The following is a 22,542-nucleotide window of genomic DNA, read 5'->3' as shown; positions in this document are numbered from 1 at the left end:
AAGTTTTCGGAAGTGTGGAGCACCTCTAATCTCAAGGCAGTAGTTGAGAATCAGAAGTCCTTAGCACCCTTGAACACAGAGCTACACAACTATTTTCTAAACAAATCTAACTTTACAGTAAAGAGCTATTAATCTTATTAGAAATTAGATCCATTCTTACCACTGGGAGCTGGCACTCTAATTGCCAGCCACTCAATTGCTCCCAGTTTATTGGATGAAACAAACAATGCAACATTTCATGGTTGGTATTGTTTTATTGTCTAATATTGATTAAATTATTTACACGACTTCTCAGTCCACAGTTTAGCACTCATTCCTATGGCTTTTACTTTTATGTTTAGCACATCTTTGTGTCAAGTGTCAGAGTTTCATTTCAAAATAACAGGAACCTGATACCAAATAGACAAGTCTCCTCTGTATTTATGTTTAAACATATTCATTTCCAAATACAACAATTTATAAAAGGAGAGTTTGCTGGTAGCTTTCTTCCAGCTCATGCTTACCACAGATTCTACTGCGCTTTTCCCATTTTAAACTGTCCATTTTAAAGTATCCTGCTGCCTCCATTTGGAATCTGTTTCCTCCATCAGCCCCCATCTCTAAGTTTAATGCAAAAAAAAAAAAAACCCCAACCCCAACCCCAACAAACCAGTAGCTGACAATTTTAAGCAAAAATATAAAGCGCTATAACATTACTACATTGGCTTTTACTGAACTAGGTTCTTGAACACTCTAGGAACTTTGTGGAAATTTAATCAGTCAGTGTTGAAAGGCACAGTTTGTGCTCAGAGACCTCCAGCAACAATGTTCTTCCCCAGCCTGAAAGTTAGGATACAGCAAACCATCTGATCCAAAAATTCATGGGTACCCAATTGCCACTTACAATAAAACACACCATATTTTACTGATTCTTCTGCCACAGACACTCTGCAAATCTATAACAAGAGTTTGCTTCTATTGCAAGAGGAAAAGAAGTGAAGTTACCCTTATATATATACCCAGGGGTGATGTAACAATGATACAAGCGATTCATCAATAAAATCCTCACAAAGCTGTCCGTGTCTGTGGTAGTTTCTGTTCCATGGTATTACATGAATGGGAAAGTTATTTTTCACATATGAGAGAAGTTTAGTTGTACATGAAGAAAGCTAATTTTGGTCCACTTGTCCAACTTCCTAAGGACAGCATATTGGAAAGGTGACCACTGACTGCTCAAAAACCAATGTAAAAGTTAACAAAAATAATTTGGTATTTTGTTCCTAAACCTGCACAGTGTTGTTATTTGCCCTACTCATCAGCCTTTTCATTCTGTGTGTCCACTAACTGTTGAGTTTTTAAGACTTCAGCTTGTCCATGATCTTCCTTATCTGCCTCATCTACTTGATTAGGTTCCTTTTCTTCTGCTTCTCCTTGATCAATGCTTTCATATTCTACTTGTTCAAGGTCTGTTCCATCTATAAGTGCTGCCTGTACTTCTTCCATCTGTATTTGATTTACGTGCTCAACATGTAACTGCTCCACATGAACTTCACCTTGTTCAGTCTGAATGTGTTCAACTTCCAAGTAACTAATTTGCACCTGTTCTTGCAGTTCATCTATCTGTGTGCCTTTCACCTGATTGTCCTGTATGAGATCCTGGTGCATCTGTTCCACAGTTACCTGTGCAGGATCCACTTGTACCTGAATTACTGGTAGGACATGGACTTGCTCCACTTGTTCTATTATAGTCATTGATGTTACTGGTTCAGCTTCCACAGTTTCCACTGGAAGAACCTCTTCTGTCACTATTCGTTCAGAAACATTGTGCATTTCTTTGAGATGCCTTCTCAGCTCACTGCCTTGCATAAACCACAGATCACATAAGGTACAGTGGTTGGGTTTGTCACCAGTGTGTATCACCAAGTGATCTTTGAACTGATCCCAGCTGTTAAACACGCTGTTACAAACCTGAAACAAAAAGATGCAGTATATTAAAGAGTGCCAACAGAACTATGACAAAGTATAATGCCTATTTCACATCACATCTTCACATAGTGTAGCTTCTTGCTACTTGGATTAAACAAACATAGACGTTAGAGGTAAAAGCTGAGAAGTCAGCTTCAGATGAACAGAAGACCTGGTATTTATTTCTTTCTAAGAAACAGTCTGTTACTTGGAGTTGTGCATACACAGGGTACTTCAAAATTTATGAGTCAGCACAGCATTTGAAAGTATTCTGATTTTAACCTTACGTGGAATTCATGTACAGTATCATGCCCCAATAAATGTCTGGTGCTAGATTTTTGGGTAGAAAGCTATTTATGTAGTAATACTGTACAATGAAAGTGTAATACAAACTGTCATTTTACTGAAGTTCTAGATACAGTACTTCTAGCCAACCTTTCCTTATCAGCTTTCATTTGCTCAAGGCATCACGAGGTTTAACTGGTTAGACTGAACTCTCCCACTTTGCCATTTAAAAAAAAACACTTGAATGATTTCAGCAAATAAAACTCTTAAAACTCAATGCCTTTATTTCTCTTCCAGTGAAAAGTACTGCCTCAATAGCAGACACACTATTTCCACAAAGCACATGAGCACACTTCCTTCCCTTCAGCTGGCACTGAGGTAAGTAGCCTGAGACCAACACACAGAGACTGCAGAAATTAATGAGGAACAGAGTAGAAGAAAGAGAAGAGTGGGGTAAAGTCAGGCTCAGAGTAGAGAAACAGGCTCTGGAGTCTTTGTCCGTGCAAGTGTTCTTGGCTGCAGAACACATTTCAGCACCCCTTCACTGCTAGCACATAGTTTTGAAAGAGGTCTGTGTAGTGGAGCCAGACATCTCCATTTTGCTGTTGAAGTCTGTTAAAACTGTTTTGTGATGTTAGTGCCGTGCTTTCCGCCCCCACTCGAGGCTTATGCTTCAGAAAGAAGGTGTGCATACAGTTCTTAATATACTACCTATATAGATAAACACTCAAAATTAGTTACATCATACAGAAAGGTAATGACCTATCAGTAATGCCCAAGCACATAATTATTGTTCTTGCCATGTGGAGCCTAGTTCAGTACTCAAGGCATACACTGAAGGGCACCAGAAGTGCTCATCAAAGAAACACACGTGTGTTTTTTCTCCACTTTGTTCAGTGAGCCAAAAGTTATTTATTAAGCACTCTTCAAATCTGGTTCTAAAGAGAAAAAAATCAAGAAAATTTTATCCAAGAATTGCTATAGTTTCTGTGGGCTGAAGAAACACTAATCCACATTCACAACATCTGTGACAGGATGTGGTATCAATTTAGAAAGAGAAAGCTATGACACAAAGCGATTAGACTGAAGGGTCACAAAGACAAAACAGGATGTTCAGTGAAGCTATTAGGTACAACTTTATGTTATGAACATAAAGTTTGTGAACTTTATGGTATAGCCTAGGCTTATACAGTAATTCTCACATTCAGAACAAACTTATCTTTAAGACAAAGGTGTGCTCCCAGGAATTAACTTCAGACTAGCATAACAACTAAACATTGCAACAGTATCACTGAAACTTCTGATTAAATGACGAGATTAGCAATACAAAATTAATTAATCTCCTACAGTATTCAGTGCCTTCTGTGAATAAGATCACTCCCTCTTTTAGAACAAATAAAGCCGATAACCAGCAGTTTTCTTCACTACACAACTCAGTTTAACCTCAAACCACAGCCATTCTGTGAACTGAATAAGGTGAGAGCCTTAAGGGAAAAGACAGTGAAAGAGGGGGAGAAGAGGGAGAGAGAAAGAGCAAAAAAGAGAAAGAGTGGGCAACACAAAAAAAGAGAAAGGGAGAAAAAGTGTGTTCTTATTTAAGGCTGTCACAGCAATGGGCAGCAAAATGGCAAATAAAAATGCTAGAACCTCAGCTCTTGTATTTTCCGGCTTTTCAGAACCATCCTTTGAAAACTATGAAAGATTTATCTGAACAGCTTTTCAAATGTCAGTTACACATAGCGACCAAGTTCCCTAGCTATTCATCTACAGCATTTATATTTGTTTAAAAGACATTACAGATTGTCATAGTAAGTTGGAATGACTTTCCAGACAAAGTCAATCTATCTGGTATCAATAAAACAGGAAATAAAATAGTATTTTTTATTTTGGACTTTAGTGAAGCATGCTGACAAATCAGGAAAGGCCTAGGTCAGTGCATCAAGAACCTTGAAAAGGAAGCAGGCAGATTAGTAAAAATGCAGATGAACACCTACCTACCCACAGGACTCTCTCTGATTATAAGAATTATGAGGCATCATATCAGTAATTCCATATTTTAAATGGAACTACATAGATGTAAGGATTTACCTGCATGTTGTGGTTGAATGCAATCCTTACATTTATTTTACTAAAAGTTGCTCTTGGAGAAGTAAGCCCACTCTCGTTGCCTTTCCTGCTCAATACTCCCACAGTCCCTCAGGGCAGGAAGGAGGTACCTAGCCTCAGACTCTGCTACTTCCATTACCCACCTGACATTCGTACAGCTTCTTTCTTCCCTTTTTAGCTCCAGCTCCAGACTGACATGCCGTCAGGTGACATTTGAGAGTGCTATTCCTAGCAAAGCGTTCATGGCAGTTTGGACATTCAAATGGTTTTTCACCTGTTAAAACAGATACAGGGATTTGTAAGTGTATAAAACCAGCCAGTTTTCTGTCAGCAATCTCTTCCCCTCTCTCCCTTTTGTGTAAGTTGATAAACATGCTGTAAAGGTGTGGCCAACTGGATTATTCTACAGAAGAGGAAGACACTGTATATAAACTTTATTTATGTAGATAAAAGGGCAAAAACCTAACATGGAGTCAACTTTCATTTAGAAAAAACCCCAATGTAATAATTACCAGTGCCATTTAAGGTACATTTAGGTTTTTAATTGAAATTAGACTACTATTCTGCCACAACATCCTAAATAAATAACAGCGATTTCTCTCTTTTTGTCTGATAATATTTATAATTAAAGAATCAACATTAGTAAATGTTCCAAGTGACACACTGAAGAATGAGGCTTTTAAATAATATAAAGTTTTATTTTCAAGAACAATAACAGCTCATGCTTGAGTGCTGAAACTGAGCTCTAGAAAAAGAAGTTGGCATAGAATGACCATGAAATAACAATGCATCAGTATCGAAACAAACAACACTCCCTGCCCCCCAAAATACAGTGAATAAAAAGGAAAGGGTGACATAAATGGGCACAAGCAAGATAAAACTTCCTCTCAGTTTGGCCACTTCATTTCACACCTGGTACCACACATAGAAGCCAGCTAAGGACAATGGCAGGGGAGGCTGAAAAAAGCAATAGTTTTCTCTTCTTTGTCCAAAGTAGTTTATTGTTATTACTGTCATCAAGCAGTAACAAAGAACAACTGATATCTCTGTTTACTAATTTCATCATGCACAAACACAATGGAATTCAAGGAAATTAAAGTATGAAAAATTAGGAACCGTGTGTTTCTTCTGAAAGTCTGATAATTAATCTGTGGAGGTACTGACATCAACATCACTACTGAAACAAATGGCTTAACGAACTCCAAAAGAGGCTGAGACATTTTAGTGAATAACGTAATCTATCCTAGCTAGTTTCAAAGCCTTCATTTTCAGGAATGCAGTAGTTATTGACTACTGAGATGGACAGCCAATGATTTGTTCAGAAATAACGAGATTCAGAAGTTTCTAATTAGCTTTTCAAAAGAAATCCACCCAGAGCTTATAATTCTCGCACACATAAAGGCTACAGAAAAATATTAAATGGTGGGAACACTCCCCTTAATTGTTACAATATGCTATGCTTTTGGAGACTGTTGGACAGCTAATGCAGAGGATGCTGAAGTGCCACCAGTCTTGCAGGTCAAAAATCATGGACTTGGCCCAAACAACAAATGGATGGATGAGCAAAACTCACACCACAGACCTTCACCTGCCCTGTGATCTGGTCAAGTTTAAATAGTTACTTGGAGCAAGGCACCAGTCAGAGACATTTATTCTATTCTCACTCAAATTCTTCAGTAATCTCCAACACATTCTGCTGAAAGCAGTCAGTTCAGAGATAATGGTGGCAATATCCAAAGGCCAAAAGACATTGTGTGACTTCTTGCAAAGTTCAAATCAATGCTGTGACCTGGGCTGCACCAGCCACAGCAGTGATGGAAAACAGAGCGTGCCAGCTGCCTTCTCTTTCTTCTCTGAGAAACACACCAGCATGCTGGGGGCTAAACTGCCCTGCTAAAGGTGAAAACTTGCTTCTCCTCTCCCTACATGACATCCAACTATGAGTTTAGCCTCATCTAAGTGAGATTTTAAGAAGAGGAAGGTTTTTGGCCTGATCTAATGATTACCTTTTTCTCCCATTATGAGAATGGATGTGACTTCACTTGCCAATTGTAAATAACTCATAGGACAGAAATTCTGACCAGAGATAGTCCAATATTGTGTTGGTCCTTTATGATCCAACAGTCACAGGAAGGAGACTACCCCAAATAAATATTTTTTAACCTAAAGAAATTCATAACCACTAATACAGTGACTTTTATTTGCCTAATATGTAAGAAATACCAGGGAATTACACCATAACCATAAAGCTACCATATCATTATTTAGATTGGGTTTAGTTAGAAATAGTAAACCTAGGGTTTGGTGCATGTCGTGTCCCCCCCCCAAAAAAAAAACACACCAAAGGCAGGCATTTATCAAATGAAGCTCTTGGGATCATTTATTCAAGGTACATAGAGTCCATTTATTCACTCCTGTGGAAGATGTTATTTGCAGTTCAAAGTTCACTTCCTGTAAAACATTTTATATTTACCAAGACTGGCAGAGACCTTGGTAAATTTTTCCTAAGAAATTTGTATACAAATTACTTCAGTAACAGGGTTTTCAGACAAGGGCAGATTAATTTAGCTGTCTGGAGCACATCATGACTCCTTCACTTCCACCTTCACTCATGCGAGCACACACACACACATTCTCCATAAAAGGAAAAAAAATAATCAAGAAGGCCTAACTTTGACAAATATTCAGCAGTCAAAATTCCCAGGAAAACCAGAGGGAATCAAAGCCGTTCAGTGTCTCTTTCTCCTACGAAATATACTTTGCAAAATATCAGGATTATACCAGCATATTGAGAGCAGAAGCTTCATTCTAAGATTGACTTCTGTATGAGGAAATCACTCTTCTTGTGTAAGAGAAACTAGAGCTATTAACAGATATACAGTACTTAAGTGCAGCCTTGCAGAATTTTTGTCCTGTGTGTTACTTATGATTGGCAAGTGAAATCTCACCCATTCTCATATAGGAGAAAAAGATAATAATTATATCAGACCAAAACCCCTCCCTCTTTGTAAGTTCTGGAGTGACTCTGTCATCTCATCTGACTTTCAGAGTTACATGATAGGAAAGATATTTTTGAGGTATTTTTCCAGAGACACAGAAGCTACTGAAGGCACTGTATGCACGAGTGAGAAAGAAACTCCACGGATCTCCTTCCTTTCTTTTATTGAGACTAAGTTAATAGCCATTGGTAATGCCAAATTCCTACACCAAAAAGAATTACCAAGACTGATAAGGTGTCTATTTCTGCCCCAATTGCTGGTTTCATGTTATTGCTGGTGGTGTGATTAAGCAGCAACAGGATCAAACACTTTGTAAGATGTTTTCTCCCAGGCCTTTTAATTTCATTTTAGCATTACAGAATTCAGCCCTTAGAAAGCTTTTGGCTGAATGGGTTTTCTTCCACTGACCTTAGGAGACCACAGTTAAATGCTAATATCTGTTTTGATTTTAGTCTTAAGGCTTTTAAAAATGCTAAACCAGAAGTACTTAGATTCCATGCATTATATTTGTTGTATCAGTATATATTTAGAAGGTATGCGGTACCTCCTGTGATATGGTAAGTTGCTTTGTCCCCAAAATCCTTTGTGATATTTGGGTTACTCTGTTTATCTGCTACAAACTTTTATCTCAAAAGACCTTTATTGAGTAGCTTGTATTTGGATTGCTCGTAACAAGAAACACTCCCTGCTTCATAGGGGATAAGGATTTGCCAAAAGACTCTTTATAAACAGAAATTTTAAGGGGCTATTGGGAACAGACTGGACACAGTGTCATATATCAGTCCTCAGCAGTTCCATACACAGATTCAATGAAGTTCGAATTCAAAGGCTTTAACAATAAGAAGCTGTGAAAGAAATAAAACTGCTACCCTCCACTTAGTTCTTACTGATGACTCATGACTGACACACTAAACAAAAACAATGGGAAGATCAGGACCACATATATTTTACACTCAGAGTTAACTGTATAATGCTCAGTACCTGTTCAGATAGTAGACTTTTCAGTGAGATGAAGCAGTAGAATCTTAACCTCCCATATTATAAAGAACAAAGAAGGAAGAGAAGGCACTTTGTACTCGAAAGATGCTATCCAGATTTCAAAGAGGCAGATTTCACAGTAAAAAAAATAAACAAAAACCAAAGCGTACTATAGTCACTAGAGATGTTTCACTCTGTTAATTAATGAAGAAAAATCGAATCATAGATGAGATGTCAAGAGCAAGGGTGAAACTTGCCAAAAAAGATGGTACAAGAGAGAATTGTTAGGGTGTGTTTTATACCTAATGCATCAATAGGCATTTGCTCAGAAGTTCTGTCAGATAAAGAAACACTCTAAGCCATATTTCACTGAGAAGCTCACAGTTCAGATGAATTTCAACAGAAACATTTAGTAGTAGAATTGTGAATATAAAAGTAGCTCCTCAGTTTGGTACTTTTGAAGAAGGAAACATGCTTTAAGAAATTATTTTTAAAAAAAATCTGTAATAGACTTGAGAGAGAAGCTTCATTAGTTCTTTCTGGTTTTAGGTGCCTATTTTTAACCACCTCAATCCCTCAAATTTTACAACAATGGAAAACAAACAAATGAACACACAAAAAGACAAACCATCATTTTAGTTGCAATGAGAAGCCAAGTGTTTCTAGCACTCAGGACTCATTTTCTCTTCAGCATATTCTCTGTTTCCCCAAAACATGTAAAAACTCAAAACGTGAGAGCCAAGGCCACAAGGACAGGACTATAGCAGTACTCTTACCTGTGTGCTTTCGAAGGTGCTCTTTGAAATGTCCAAAGTGGTCAAACTGCTTATCGCAGTACTGGCATATATGTATTTTTTTGCCAGGTCTTTGCTTCTTGCTGGCACCACCTTCATCAAGGTGGTAACAGGTGAGGTGCTGTTTCAAAGCACTCTCTCGCAGGTACCTTTTATTGCATATGTCACACTTGTAACTCTCAGTAGAGTGTGTTTTCATGTGTTCCTTAAAATGGTAAAACAATTTAAACGAACGGTTACATTTCTCACAGTGGAATAAATTGTTCATGTGCGACAGCTGAAGTTCCACAATTTCAATACCTTCTACCTGTTTGCACGAGGGATCAGTTGTACTATCACCTCCTTCTTGGATCTGGCATTTTCTCTCTCCCTGACGATACTTGCTGGTGATATCTGCCAAAAGAGCCAGAGCAGATTCATCTGATGTACCCGTTGTCTGTATGTACTTTATGGATTGCTCTGCAGAAGCTACTTCTTCAAGTGTTTCAATGCTGCCATCTTCCACTTCAATCGTCCCTTCAGCGATCTCAACCTCAATTTCAACAGGCTCCGATTCTGCAGATGGCAGTGTTTCTGTGATAACATTAGAGGTTTCAGCTATCTTCCTCTTTTTTGGTTTATTTTTACCTTGTGCTTGATTTGATTCGAAGGGTGATGAATTTTCTTTGTTCCTGTAAATTATTTGCATAAATATGGTTAAGATCCACAAGCACTGACATAACAATTCCAGCCCAATATTGAGCTTCTGCATCCAGCACTCTCTAGCGGTTTCTCAAAGAAGCTGAATCACGAATGACCACATAACCTGCATGCATGTCAGAAGTTCACTTGCCCTTAATCCTAACTCCTTAGCTGTAAAATAGCATGGTTAAAGCTGCAGAGCCTTCAATACAAGGTTAAATGTTTTAAATGTCTCTGAATGATCAAAGCACCTATCAAGATGAAAGGCCAGTTAACCTAATGACATAGGTTTATCTAAGAAAGTTGTGAAATTCTGTACTTGGAAAGAAAACTTCCCCAAAGGAAGCAGTTCTTTGGCCTGCCAACTCAAAGATTCAAGTCCCTTCTATGCTATTCACCTCTTAAGCTCTGAGTGTGTGCTATTGCCTGCACTCCTTACAGCTTGTTAGAAAACACTACAGCTGTGACTTCACACAATGATTATCATAATATCTTGTACTTCAGAACAGCACACATCTAACAACTGAGGTAAAAATAAAAGCCACTGGGATGTGGAAAGAGCATTCCAGTTTAATCTTCTGGGCTTAAACACATCCCCCAGCTCTGCTCCTGTTCTCCCTGCATCATACACACACAAGCCCCGTCCTCCAATATGTCAGGACAGCACGTCACCCCAAGCACAATCAGAGCTGAGTGGGCCAATGCTTTCAAGTCATCCACAAGAGCATCCACAGCACTTACGTGCTGGAGGTTTTATTACTGGTTATCAGTTTTGAAAATGAGTGGCTATCTTCCCCTCAAATCAGACTCACAGGTATAAGTTGTGATTTTACCATGCTTTGCAGCCTGATGAATCCTTTCACGTAATTTACTCCCTATCACTTTCATGTTTTCTAGTAATAGGAGAGCTAAGGCTTCGCCCACTATCTGTAAGTCATATGTCAGATGTGTGGCTAATGATCTCATGCAGAATACATCTTACTGAATTGCACCTTACTTTATTTGGACACAGGAAGACAGAGCAGCTAAAATTACAGTTTCATCTAGCCTGGATTTCTGATGTCTAGAAGCTGACAGTTACTTTGCACATTACTGCAAGGAGCTCCAGGATTACGTATCAAAAGAATAATCTGCTCAGCAAAGAGGAGACTACCGTCCTTGAGCACATCGTGTGAAACTTTGAATGGGGATACACACATACAACACAACTGCGCTTTAAGGAATAACAGCTGGTTGTTTTCTTTCTAGTCTAGATTATGCAACGCATAACTATTCGATGCATTATACAAGTAGTTAGTTCTATAATCATCCCTCCTTCAGCTGAAGTTTCTGAAGCTTACCCCTTTCAGTCAAAGCTCTGACTGAGGCACTGTGTTGCAATTCTTCCCCCTCTTACTGTGGAGGAGAAAACACAGACTGGCAGTGGTACTCCAATTTGTCTTTCTAACAAAAAAAGCCCCCAAACCCCCAAAAATACCAAACAAACCCCCATAAAAACTTTTCAAAATCAATGAACAATTGAAATAACTCTAAGATAGACTAGCTTGCATGTGCGTTTGTTAAGCAAAACATTAGTTTCCTTGCAACGTAAGGATTACAGTCTTTACTAGTGATGCATAACCAACAAACTGCATAACATTATACGATAGTGGGAAACAATTGCAGGCTGGACAGTTTAATTTGATGGACAGATCTGAATCCTGGTTCAACAGCTCTGCCAGTGTACACTGGCTCAGAGTGATATGGATTAGAACATACTTTTTCAGATTCAAGTTTCTTTTAAATTCATCAAGCAGACAGTTAAGGTCTACTTTCCTTCCTGAATTTAAAAAAAAAAAAATTTGGTGGTACCATGCTTAATCTTAATAATGTCAAAAAAAGGGTGCTTGTGGGGTTGGAGCGTAGGACTAGAAATGCACAATCCCCTATCTTTCCCATTAAAAAAAAAATACATACTTATTCAGCTCTTCTGCCAATCCACAGAATAAACACTTCCATATAAGCTGAGTTGGAAATAAAGGCTGATGTTGAAAACCAAGTTTCCACTGTCTCATGTCATGGAGGTTTGTGTTGTTTTTTTTTTAAACAAAACGTTAGCTGGCTACTAGAGGAACTTGGGACGATTGCCCCTCTCCTTGGCTAATGTGTCTATGTGGAGATAAAAAGGAAGCAATGGTCTTTCCTTAGCCTGAACATAAAGACCTTTCAGCCAGTCTAGAAGAGAAAGTAAGAGTAACCATAATCCTGGGAGCATTTATTGCCCTTCCCTCTGCTTCATGACAGCAGAACAGCGTAGCATGCAGGAGGAATGAGAATGTGACAGCACTCTGTGAAAGGGAAGGAAGGGGAAGAAAACCAGCATGATGGGACTTGGTACCTGCTTTTCTCAGGTTGGAGCTTGGCAATGGAGTACAGTTCCTGATACTGGATAAATGGTGACATAGCAACATTTGATAACATATTGATCCTGTATAAAACTGACTGTAACAGTTACATTCATTCAAGGAGTCTGAGAGGGTAATTTTGCAGCAAAAAGTTTTAATATCACTGCTTATTCTCTCAGAAAGCAGAAAGCTGCATGAAATCAAAACACAAGCACAGGTTCGTTAATGTGGCCTAATCACCTGAGGCACTGTACACCCACAATCAGGTGTGGCCAGTCATATAGCACAGAGACCTGGTATTAGTTACCACAAAGTCACAGCCCTACAACGTCTGCAACATTTACCAGCCATGTCACTTTGTACCAAGTTCCAGTCGAAAGAATTTTTTAGCCTGCATAGCTCTGATCCGTATCTTATAGTAGAAGAGCATATGATCCCACACAAGTTTAGAAGGTTACAGGATAAGGAACAGCACTCCAAAATACTGGCAGCCAGCTCTTGTAAAAGGATTATTGTGACTCTACATTTCAGCACTGGGAATAAAAAGAGGATTATGTACTTACCTGATTTCAAGTGCTTTGATTGCTTCTAACATCTGCAGATACTCAGCTGCTTTCCAAACATCATTTGCTTCTTCCTCACCTTGGACCATTAGTTTTGCTGTATAGGTGAACTCAATTAGGTGGCGAAATGCCATGTTACTTACACCTGTATACGGGAAAGAAAAACAATAGTTTCTTTCAGCAATTCCTCAGTCTCATATACCTGATGAACTTTGCACACTTGCCTGCTAACCATTTTCCTCACAGTACTGTAGCTGCCAGTTTCATAAAGATGACACCCTTAAAAGGCTCACGTTAGAATAAAAGGTTTACTGTAGAATCCTGTAAGTCTGGAACAACTATAGAATTATGCCATGACAAAGATAAAAGGAAGGGTAAGATGGCCAAAAACCTGTTTGAAGAATAAAAAGCACAGATTTAAACACAAAAATTCAACCTCCCTCTCAAGAGACCTCTGAGCAGCAAGTTACTAGAGGCTGAAATATTGCTCCAGGAATTTCATAGAATCATAGAATCATTAAGGTTGGAAAAGACCCTTAAGACCATCGAGTCCAACCGCTAACCTATCACTGCCAAGTCCACCACTAAACCATACCCTCAAGCACCACGTCTACCCTTCTTTTAAATACCTCCAGGGATGGAGACTCAGGTACCTCCCTGGGCAGCCTGGGACAACCCTTTTGGTAAAGATATTTTTCCTAATGTCCAACCTAAACTTCCCCTGGCGCAGCTTGAGGCCATTTCCTCTCATCCTATTGCTTGTCACTAGGGAGAAGAGACCAACCCCCGCCTCACTACAACCTCCTTTCAGGTCGTTGTAGAGAGCGATAAGGTCTCCCCTCAGCCTCCTCTTCTCCAGGCTAAACAACACCAGCTCCCTCAGCTGCTCCTCATAAGACCTGATCTCCAGACCCTTCACCAACTTTGTTGCCCTCCTCTGGACACGCTCCAGCACCTCAATGTCCTTCTTGTACTGAGGGACCCAAAACTGGGGCACCATCACCTCCCTGCTCCTGCTGGCCACACTATTCCTGATACAAGCCAGGGTGCCATTGGCCTTCTTGGCTGCCAGGGCACACTGCTGGCTCGTGTTCAGCCAGCTGCCAGCCAACACCCCCAGGTTCTTTTCCTCCAGGCAGCTCTCCAGCCACTCCTCCCCAAGCCTGTAGCGTTGCATGGGGTTGTTGTGACCCAAGCGCAGGACTCGACATTTAGCCTTGTTGAATCTCATACCGTTGGCTCCAGCCCAACAACCCAGCCTGTCCAGGTCCCTCTGTAGGGCCTTCCTGCCCCCCAGCAGATCGACACTTCCACCCAGCTTGGTGTCATCTGCAAACTTGCTGAGGGTGCACTCAATCCCCTCATCCAGACCATCAACAAAGATATTGAACAGGACCAGCCCCAACACTGAGCCCTGGGGAACACCACTCATGACCAGCCAACAACTGGATTTGACTCCATTCACCACCACTCTCTGGGCTCGGCCGTCCAACCAGTTTTTAACCCAGCGCAGAGTGCACTTGTCCAAGCCATGAGCAGCCAGCTTCTCCAGGAGAATGCTGTGGGAGACAGTGTCAAAGGCCTTACTGAAGTCCAAGTAGACAACATCCACAGCCTTCCCCTCATCCACTAAGCAGGTCACCTTATCATAGAAGACCAGGTTAGTGAGGCAGGACCTCCCTTTCATAAACCCATGCTGGCTGAGCCCAATCCCCTGGTTGTCCCACACGTGCTGCATAATGGCATTCAAGACCATCTGCTCCATGACCTTTCCTGGCACTGAGGTCAGGTGACAGGCCTGTAGTTCCCCGGATCCTCCTTCCGACCCTCCTTGTAGAGGGGTGTCACATTCGTTAGTTTCCAGTCATCTGGGACCTTCCCGGTTGACCAGGACTGCTGACAAATGATGGAGAGTGGCTTGGTGAGCTCCTCTGCCAGCTCCCTCAGTACCCTCGGGTGGATCCCATCCGGCCCCATGGACTTGTGAACATCCAGGTGAAGCAGCAGGTCGGTGACTGCCACGTCTTCAACAACTGGGACTTCATTCTGCATACTAGCTCCATCTCCCAGCACAGGGGCCTGACAACCCTGAGGATGACCAGTCTGACTACTAAAGACTGAGGCAAAGAAAACATTAAGTACCGCAGCCTTCTCCTCATCTTTCGTGGCCCTCCCTGTGTCACTGGTGCATTTATAAAAACATTTTTTGTTATCTTTAATGGTGGCAGCCAGTTTAAGTTCCAGCTGGGCCTTCGCCTTCCTAATCTTTTCCCTGCATAACCTCACAACATCCTTGTAGTCCTCCTGAGTCACCTGGCCCTTCTTCCAAAGGCGGTAAGCTCTCCTTTTTTTCTTGAGGTCCAGCCAAGCTGGTCTTCTCCCCCGCCTGCTCGACTTATGGCACATGGGGACAGCCTGCTCCTGCACCTTTGAGACTTCCTTCTTTAATAACACCCAGCCTTCCTGGACTCCTTTGCCCTTCAGGGCTGCCTCCCAAGGGACTCTGTTAACCAGACGCCTTAACAATCCAGAGTCTGCCCTTCTGAAGTCCAGGGTAGGGGTTTTGCTGACTCCCTTCCTTACTTCTCCAAGAATCAAAAACTCTATCATGTCATGGTCGCTGAGCCCAAGACAGCCTCCAACCACCACATCACCCATCAGGCCTTCTCTGTTCATAAACAGCAGGTCCAGCGGGGCACCTCCCCTGGTTGGCTCGCTTACCACCTGCGTCAGGAAGTTATCTCCCACACACTCCAGGAACCTCTGAGACTGCTTTCTCTCTGCTGTGTTGTATTTCCAGCAGATATCTGGTAAGTTGAAGTCTCCCATGAGAATAAGAGCTAGAGATTATGAGACTTCAGCCAACTGCTTGTAGAGTACTTCATCTGTCTTCTCATCCTGTTTGGGTGGTCTATAACAGACTCCCACCAGGATGTCTGCCTTATTGGCCTTCCCCCTGATCCTCACCCATAAGCACTCAACCTTATCATTGCCGTCATTCAGTTCTAGACAGTCAAAACACTCTCTAACATACAAGGCTACCCCTCCACCTCTCCTTCCTTGCCTGTCCCTTCTAAAGAGCTTGTAGCCACCCGTTGCAGCGCTCCAGTTGTGTGAATCATCCCACCATGTTCCCGTGATGGCGACCACATCATAGTTTCCCTGGCGCACAATGGCTTCCAGCTCCTCCCATTTATTGCCCATGCTGTGTGCATTAGTGTAAATGCACTTCAGTTGATCTATGGATCTCATCTCCAACACAGGCATGCCACCCCTAGGCTCATCCCTAGCAAGTCTGGTTTTATCCCCTTCCCCCTTCATATTTAGTTTAAAGCTCTCTCAATGATGTCAGCTAACTCCTGAGCCAGAATCCATTTTCCTCTCTGCAACAGGTGAACCCCAGCTGTCTCCAGCAGGCCCGGTGTCATGTAAACTGCCCCATGATCAAAAAACCCAAAATTCCACCGCCTATCCTGTTCCCTGCCTATCCTGTTTCTGCATCCTAGCCTATGCATCTGCCATTAGCTGTCACTGGCAGCCTTTTCCATCTGACAAGAATGGCTGTTATCAAGCAAAAGATTGTACGTTTTTAGGACTAGCAGTGTGACATGTGGGGTCTGCCTGACCTTCATACTGGGGGGAAGAAAAAAAACAAAGGGAAAAACCACACACAGAACCTCACACTTTCCATTCCAAAAGATTTAATTCAAGGCTGGTCTTCTTTTTAATTTTTCTTCAAAGGGAGTTCTTTTTCCAGTGGTGGTAGCAGCCTCAGAATTCAAGAGCTGAGATCTAGAAAGCTAATTGATACGACTAAGCATTTATGTAGGCCCCTACCAAGGATACTGTCTTCATTTCCAACTTGGGCACACAACTCTGAAGGTTTTTATTTGCACAAATCAGATTACCTTCAATCTCCACCAAGGGCTCCTGAGTGAAATCTTGGAAGAATTTGTAGAAGAACTGGCTACAGGCAGCAAGAACAGCCTTATGAGCTTTGAAATGGTGACCTACAAAGAGACACAAAAATTTTACATTAGGGTAACACCTTCCTCACTCTTAGTGCACAATAAGTGCACATGCAGAAAAGAGACCATCCAGTCTACAAATCTGTTCCAGCAGCATATAGTCACTATGTCTCCTTGTAACATGCGATACTACTGCAGCTAGCCTATCCCATCTCATGCAGGCCCATGCTGATATCACTGGCCTTGCTGAAGCTCTGCAACTCAATCAACCAGAGGACTTGCTCACTCCAGTGCTTCTCTTTTCAGATATTTAACTTATAAATAATTCCTATGCAAACTTTTTTCTGTATGTTTTGGGCTTAGCTATCAGTTTTTATCCAGGTAGTACTTGGGTTTTGTTGCCCTTACAGACTCAAGTATTTTATCACCATTTCTGCCAGCATGAACACCACTGCAGAACAGAAGCAGTTCTGCTCTGTTCTTCCTGTTTCCTAGACTGTGTATTCCCTCTCACTGCGTTACTTTCTCCCTGGCACAGGCACGAACGTTGATAAGACTCCATGGGGCAGAGAGAAGGGGACTACATAGCTGTGTTAGAACTACACAGCTACAGACAAAACACCAGAGCAGGAACAAACATTCAGGATAAGTTTTGTGCAAGTGCTGTCAGTTAAACTACAGGATTCCTGACGAGTAATTTTTGCTTCATTTGCTTACTTTTTTCTAATCTGGGCTCTGTAAAAGCCTTTTCCTTCAAATGAGTCCTTGCTATCCTTTTAAAGGTGAGGTGGTACTCCTTTAGCTATGTCTGTCCTAGTGGACACTGCCTGTCTTCATTGAAGTGCTCATCTTTTCCAAGGCATACTTGGGAAGCCATCTTAGGTGATCTATCAAACACCAGCTTTGCTAAGGACATGATAAGCACTTATATCTGTCATCCTTTTAAACTAATGCTTATGTCCTTAGAACCCATATAAAAAGAAAAGTGAGTGCTTCTACCTTATTTTAACTGTATTTTAAAATAGTAGAAAGATACCAGAGAAGAAAGTAAACCTTATTTTAAGTTGGGTTTGGTTTTTTTTGTAAACACAATTATCTGTACAACTTCTCTGCATGCAAAGAGTCAGCTCAATTTAGGGGAAAATATTTTAACGATGTTTTGGAAATCCTTAGACAACATATTAAATGTGGCACAGCAGTTTCAAACTGGGCTTCTATCTGAAAATATTTAGCCCCTTGTTTGGAAAAGCAGAAGCAAAATTATTCATTCCTGCTGGAGACCCTGTTCACCCTGAGATTTTATATGAAACCCTGCAAGCAACTCGCACAGTGTTACAGGACCAAGAATTTGTTAGCAGCCTGGTTTGACAGCTGACCTGTGACAAACACATTGGCTTCCCAGCACAGCTTTCAGAATTCTCTCTATACCAGCTGCTTCTCAGGCCTGTACATACCATCGACAATCAGAGTGATATCCGTAAACTGGTCCTGCTCACGTTGTTCATTTAGTCTATCCAAAATGACTTTATAGTGTTCAGGGAATTCCTGCATGCATTCCATCGTTTCTTCGGCTTCCATGGCAAAAGGACTAATCTGTAAGAGATGTGGTATGAGAGTAAGAATACTGCACTATTTGCTAAATACTACGCACAATCAGGTTAGTATACAAACACAAACTGACTAGCATTTTTCAGGGACTACAAAACCAACAGAAACACTAAACTGCCTCAGTAACAGGTTTACCTGAAATTAGCTGACAGGTAGGAAATGGTAGGGCTAATGATATGGAACTTTGCCTTTTTTATACACATGAAAAAACAATCAAAGTGGGTAAGTGTATTCTTTGTTCTACAGATTCAGCAGGGACCCACCTCCCTCAAGGCAGATACCGCTGGGATGTAACATATCCACAGCTAACTGTTCAACAATACCTCAGTAACATAATGTTACCATCTTTATACAGTTATTTCTCAGAATTCCACCCATCCACTTCCTGGAAAAACAGTTCTTAAAATTTTTATCTTTAAGTCACATTTTGTACCTAGTGAACACGAGATGTTTACTTCCTTTAAATATGGATGTAATAAAGCAGCACTTTTCAGCATCTGAGTATATAGGAGTTGCCAGGGGTTTAATGTGCTGTCACACCCAAGAGCAAAGACCATCTGTCTTACTCTCCCAGCCTACTTGTACTTCTCCCCTGCAAGGTGAAATATTCTTTGCCAACCTTTTGAAACACCCATATGCTTGTAATCTGATGGCCCCTCCTCCCTTATGTAATAAGCATAGCAGGGGGTGGCAGTTGCAGAGGTTCTCAGATCCAAAGAGGTATATCAGAACACCATGCCTGTGGACCGGACACAGATGTCAGTCTGCTGTTTATGCAAAAGAACCTTGGGAGAGGGTCCAAGGGCTTCAATGAAAGTATTTCATAAATTAACTCCAGTCAAAATGACTTCAGATCTGTGCAGTAGCACCCATCTTTGACTCCCACATTCATGTAGGTCACACTGAGAATGCCGTAGAAAAAGCAAAGACATTTCAAAGCCACATTAGCACAGAAGCATTGGTTCTTTTCACAGTCAACTCACTTTGAAGAACTTGTGGTTTCTGGCTAGGATTGAATGAGTTTTAAAGGAATGTAACACATAGCCTTCACTATGTTGTTATACTTAATATGGACAAAAGGAAGAAAGTCAGGAGAGCAGCTTGTACCAAACCAATAACTGAATATAGACGTGGAAATTTCTGGTGTGGCAAAGAAGCATTTTTCCTCAGAGTGCTAGAAGAAACCAGAGGGCAGATGCTCCCTGACTTTTGGTGCAGAAGTTTTTTGCATGTGATTGGAACTGGAAAAGTCCTGAGCCCAAAACTGTTCCTTACGTGTACTAACCACATCAGAGCTGATGCCACCACGCTTGCTAACTCCCCTGTGCAGCTGCGTAAATTCTACCTCGCTTACAACAAACGCATATATGGGTATGGGGTTCAGTAGAAGTAGAGAGGAGAATTACCAAGTTGTGATAAAAGCAAAGTTATTTTCTTATGACTAACAAACAACAAGTAAAGGAAATTGTGGTGTTCCTGTTTTCACTACAAAACACACTCTCTCCCACATTTTGGAAAAACTGACCCACAGAGAAGTCATTTTGCCAAGAGCATGAAAAAAGAACAGCAGAAGTAACCACTTATGTTAGTCTAGCTCTGCCTGCTATAACTGCTTTGCCATGCAGATGCTGAAATACCTGTCAGAGTCTTAAACAGGACAGAGGAGACCAGCATGTGAGGGCAAGGAGGAAGGTGAGGTGGAAGGGAGCAGCTGCGGCTGTGGCTGCTGCATTCACTTCACCTCATCTGTAATGACGGGTCTACCACAGATGACCAGCAGCTCCTGCCTTTCTTCTGTCATCTGGTATTCCACACAAAGGAAGTCTCGTGGGAAGTTGTCAGCTATTTACTTCACTGTTTAATTCTTCTTGCCCATTTTTTGGCACATCATAAAAGGACAGATGACTTGCAGTTAAAACCATAATTCCTTATAAGTTAAAACAAACAAAATTTTGACACCAACCCCCCCCCATTTACTTCCAAATTGGATGTTTGTAGGGATATCTTACAAAAAACACCCTAAAAATACGAGTTACCTCCCCCCTACCAAATCTGAGAAAGTTAAAAAAGCTTCTTTCTAGGAACACTTAAAAAACACGAATGAGAAAACATACAACTTATGATAACTAGTTTATTGCCAGGAACTAACATAGAGCTAGTAAAAAGCGTGAATTGGTTGGGTAACTAAACGCAGTTGCAGCACTCATTGAGTAGTCTCATTTTACAAACTCAGGGATATTGCAGACAAAAGCCCAAGAGAACAGCATATATTCAATAAGAGCACGACTACTTTGGAGGAAGAAGTGAAAGGTACAGTCCTGAGAAAACCAAGAAGCCAAAGAAGGCAGGCTGAAGTGATCCAAGTTGCCAGTTATGAGTAGGCTCATAGACAAGTGATGGAAACTGGACTACCTCCGTTTACTGGGATTTTCCTGGAAGATGCAGTCAACTACTGACTTAACCTTACTGACTTGTAACACTGCGTGCATCTCACACAATATGCGTATGATTTGCAGGTCTGTTTGTATAAGTCTACCTCAATGAAGCCATCTTACTATCCTCCTGGACTTCAACAGGAACTCCTTATATTTTAGGGAGCACACTTTTGTTGTCTTTGCCTACATAGATCACACACGGATGCAGGTAGGCAGAGGAGCGTTACAGCCCAGAGGTGCTGGCTGAGCAGTGGCCAAAACACCGCCATGTCGCTGCAGCCATCTCAGGGAAGGGGAATCTGGGGCGCGAGGGATGTGGGGGAGGCCTGGTGGATATGAGCAGCGGTTGCTTCCAGGTAACGCAGAGCCGAGAACTTCTCGTACACTTTACAGCACATTTTTCCTCAGAAATGCCAACCGCAGAGCGAGGAGGCGACACAGACCCTCGCTCCCCGCAGCCGCTGCCCCGCTCCTGCTGAGGCAGCCCAGCCACGGGCCGAGGCCTCCCGCCGCCCACGGCGGCCAAGCGGAGCCATCAGGGTCCGTGGAAGATCATGAAGCACCGCGGGGGGCCATGACAGGCGGCCACCGCCCCTCGCCAAGCCCCACGGCTGTGCACACCTCCCTCGGCCTTCAGCCCTCGCGACCCGCGGCCTGCCACAGCTACTCGCATCCCATTGGCGAGTGCCGATGGCAGTCGGCGCAAACTCCGCCAATCGTAGAGCGGCGGCAGAGCCCGCCCCGGGCGGAGGGGCCAATGGGCGCCCGCCGAATCCCAGGAGCGGGAGAAGGCGGAAGGCCTAGCCAGCGCCGAGGGCCCGCCGAGCACGGGCGCTCCGAGGGCAGCGCGGGTCATGGCCGGCGGGCGCCAGCATCCGGCCGGGGCGCCCCCGAGGAGGGGCAGGTGCCTGTGCCGCCGCTGGCCCGAACCGCGCGCTGGGCAGCACAGCCGCCTCGTTAGTCCTTATTACGTCATCAAAGCGCGCATTAAATCGATCCCTTTTCAATTCCCAGCTGGGCCGCGGCCCGGCGGCGCGGCGCCCCGCGGGGTGGGAGGGCGGCCCCGGTGGGTACTTACCGCCAGCAGCCTCTCGCCCCGCCGCGCCCGCTCCGCCGTTACCGCTTCCTGCTCTCCGGCAGGCTGGAAAACGGGGCGGGGGCCGGCCAATCGCGACTCGCATTCCCGGCCTGCACCGCGGACAGGAAGCGACGGCAGAGGGTCACCTTTCACACGACGGGGGCGCGGGCAGTGGCGGGGGAGGCTGGGCTCGGCGACGCGGTGCACTCTGGGAGCTGTAGTGAGGGGGATACAGAGATTCCCAGCTTCCGCGCGGGAAGAAAACGCGCGTCTCTCGCCCAGGCGTGCTGGGGGCGCGGGCGGGTCCGGCCGGAGACCACGTTCCTTAATGCCACGTGCCAGAACGTTCCAGAAGCCGGTGGTGGCGGAGCCCGGGAGCAGGCACAGCTCCAGCCCTCCTGGACGCAGAACCAGGCCCCCCCGCTATGCAGAACCACAGAATGGCAGGGGTTGGAAGGGACCTCTGGAGATCATCTCGTCCAACCCCCCTGCTTGAGCAGGCACACCCAGAGCAGGGGGCACAGGACTGTGTCCAGGTGGGGTTTGAATGTCTCCAGGGAAGGGACTCCACAGCCTCCCTGGGCAGCCTGTCCCACTGCTCTGGCACCTGCACAGGAAAGGAGTTTTTTCTCATGTTTAGCTGGAACTTCCTGTCTTCCAACTTGTGCCAGTTGCCAGTTGTCCTGTTGTTGGGTGCTGTTGAAAGGAGCCTGGCCCCA

General features: G+C 43.0%; 1 protein-coding gene across 4 annotated transcripts; it reads right to left on the bottom strand.

Moving 5' to 3' along the window:
• Positions 1 to 202: 202 nt before the first annotated feature.
• Positions 203 to 21,992, bottom strand: ZNF131 (zinc finger protein 131). 4 transcript variants are annotated; one of them, XM_064438260.1, is made up of 8 exons: positions 21,824 to 21,992; positions 18,930 to 19,049; positions 18,157 to 18,295; positions 16,643 to 16,744; positions 12,735 to 12,879; positions 9,089 to 9,777; positions 4,479 to 4,609; positions 203 to 1,947 (listed from the first exon to the last, which is right to left on the bottom strand). In XM_064438260.1, exons 3-8 carry the CDS (start codon positions 18,278 to 18,280, stop codon positions 1,288 to 1,290), a joined length of 1,851 nt encoding a protein of 616 aa, XP_064294330.1. In that variant the 5' UTR covers positions 18,281 to 18,295; positions 18,930 to 19,049; positions 21,824 to 21,992; the 3' UTR covers positions 203 to 1,287. The 4 variants fall into 4 exon arrangements, with proteins under 4 accessions (XP_064294330.1, XP_064294331.1, XP_064294332.1 ...); XM_064438261.1 differs by lacking the exon at positions 21,824 to 21,992 and adding an exon at positions 20,052 to 20,180; XM_064438262.1 differs by lacking the exon at positions 18,930 to 19,049 and having other exon boundaries at positions 205 to 1,947; positions 9,089 to 9,311; positions 9,414 to 9,777; positions 21,824 to 21,991.
• Between the last annotated feature and the right edge of the window lie 550 nt (positions 21,993 to 22,542).

Source organism: Phalacrocorax carbo, chromosome Z (assembly GCF_963921805.1).
Source record: "Phalacrocorax carbo chromosome Z, bPhaCar2.1, whole genome shotgun sequence".
Lineage (NCBI taxonomy): Eukaryota > Metazoa > Chordata > Aves > Suliformes > Phalacrocoracidae > Phalacrocorax > Phalacrocorax carbo.
The sequence above is the reverse complement of the archived record's forward strand: the minus strand, read 5'-3'. Positions and strand labels throughout refer to the sequence as shown.

Coding starts and splice junctions, on each gene's coding strand:
- ZNF131 (XM_064438260.1), bottom strand. CDS start 18,280: ATGGAAGCCGAAGAAACGATGGAATGCATGCAGGAATTCCCTGAACAC. Junction 16,745..18,156: donor TATCACTCTGATTGTCGATG/GTATGTACAGGC, acceptor GTCTCTTTGTAG/GTCACCATTTCAAAGCTCAT. Junction 1,948..4,478: donor AGAAGCTGTACGAATGTCAG/GTGGGTAATGGA, acceptor TTTTTGTTTCAG/GTTTGTAACAGCGTGTTTAA.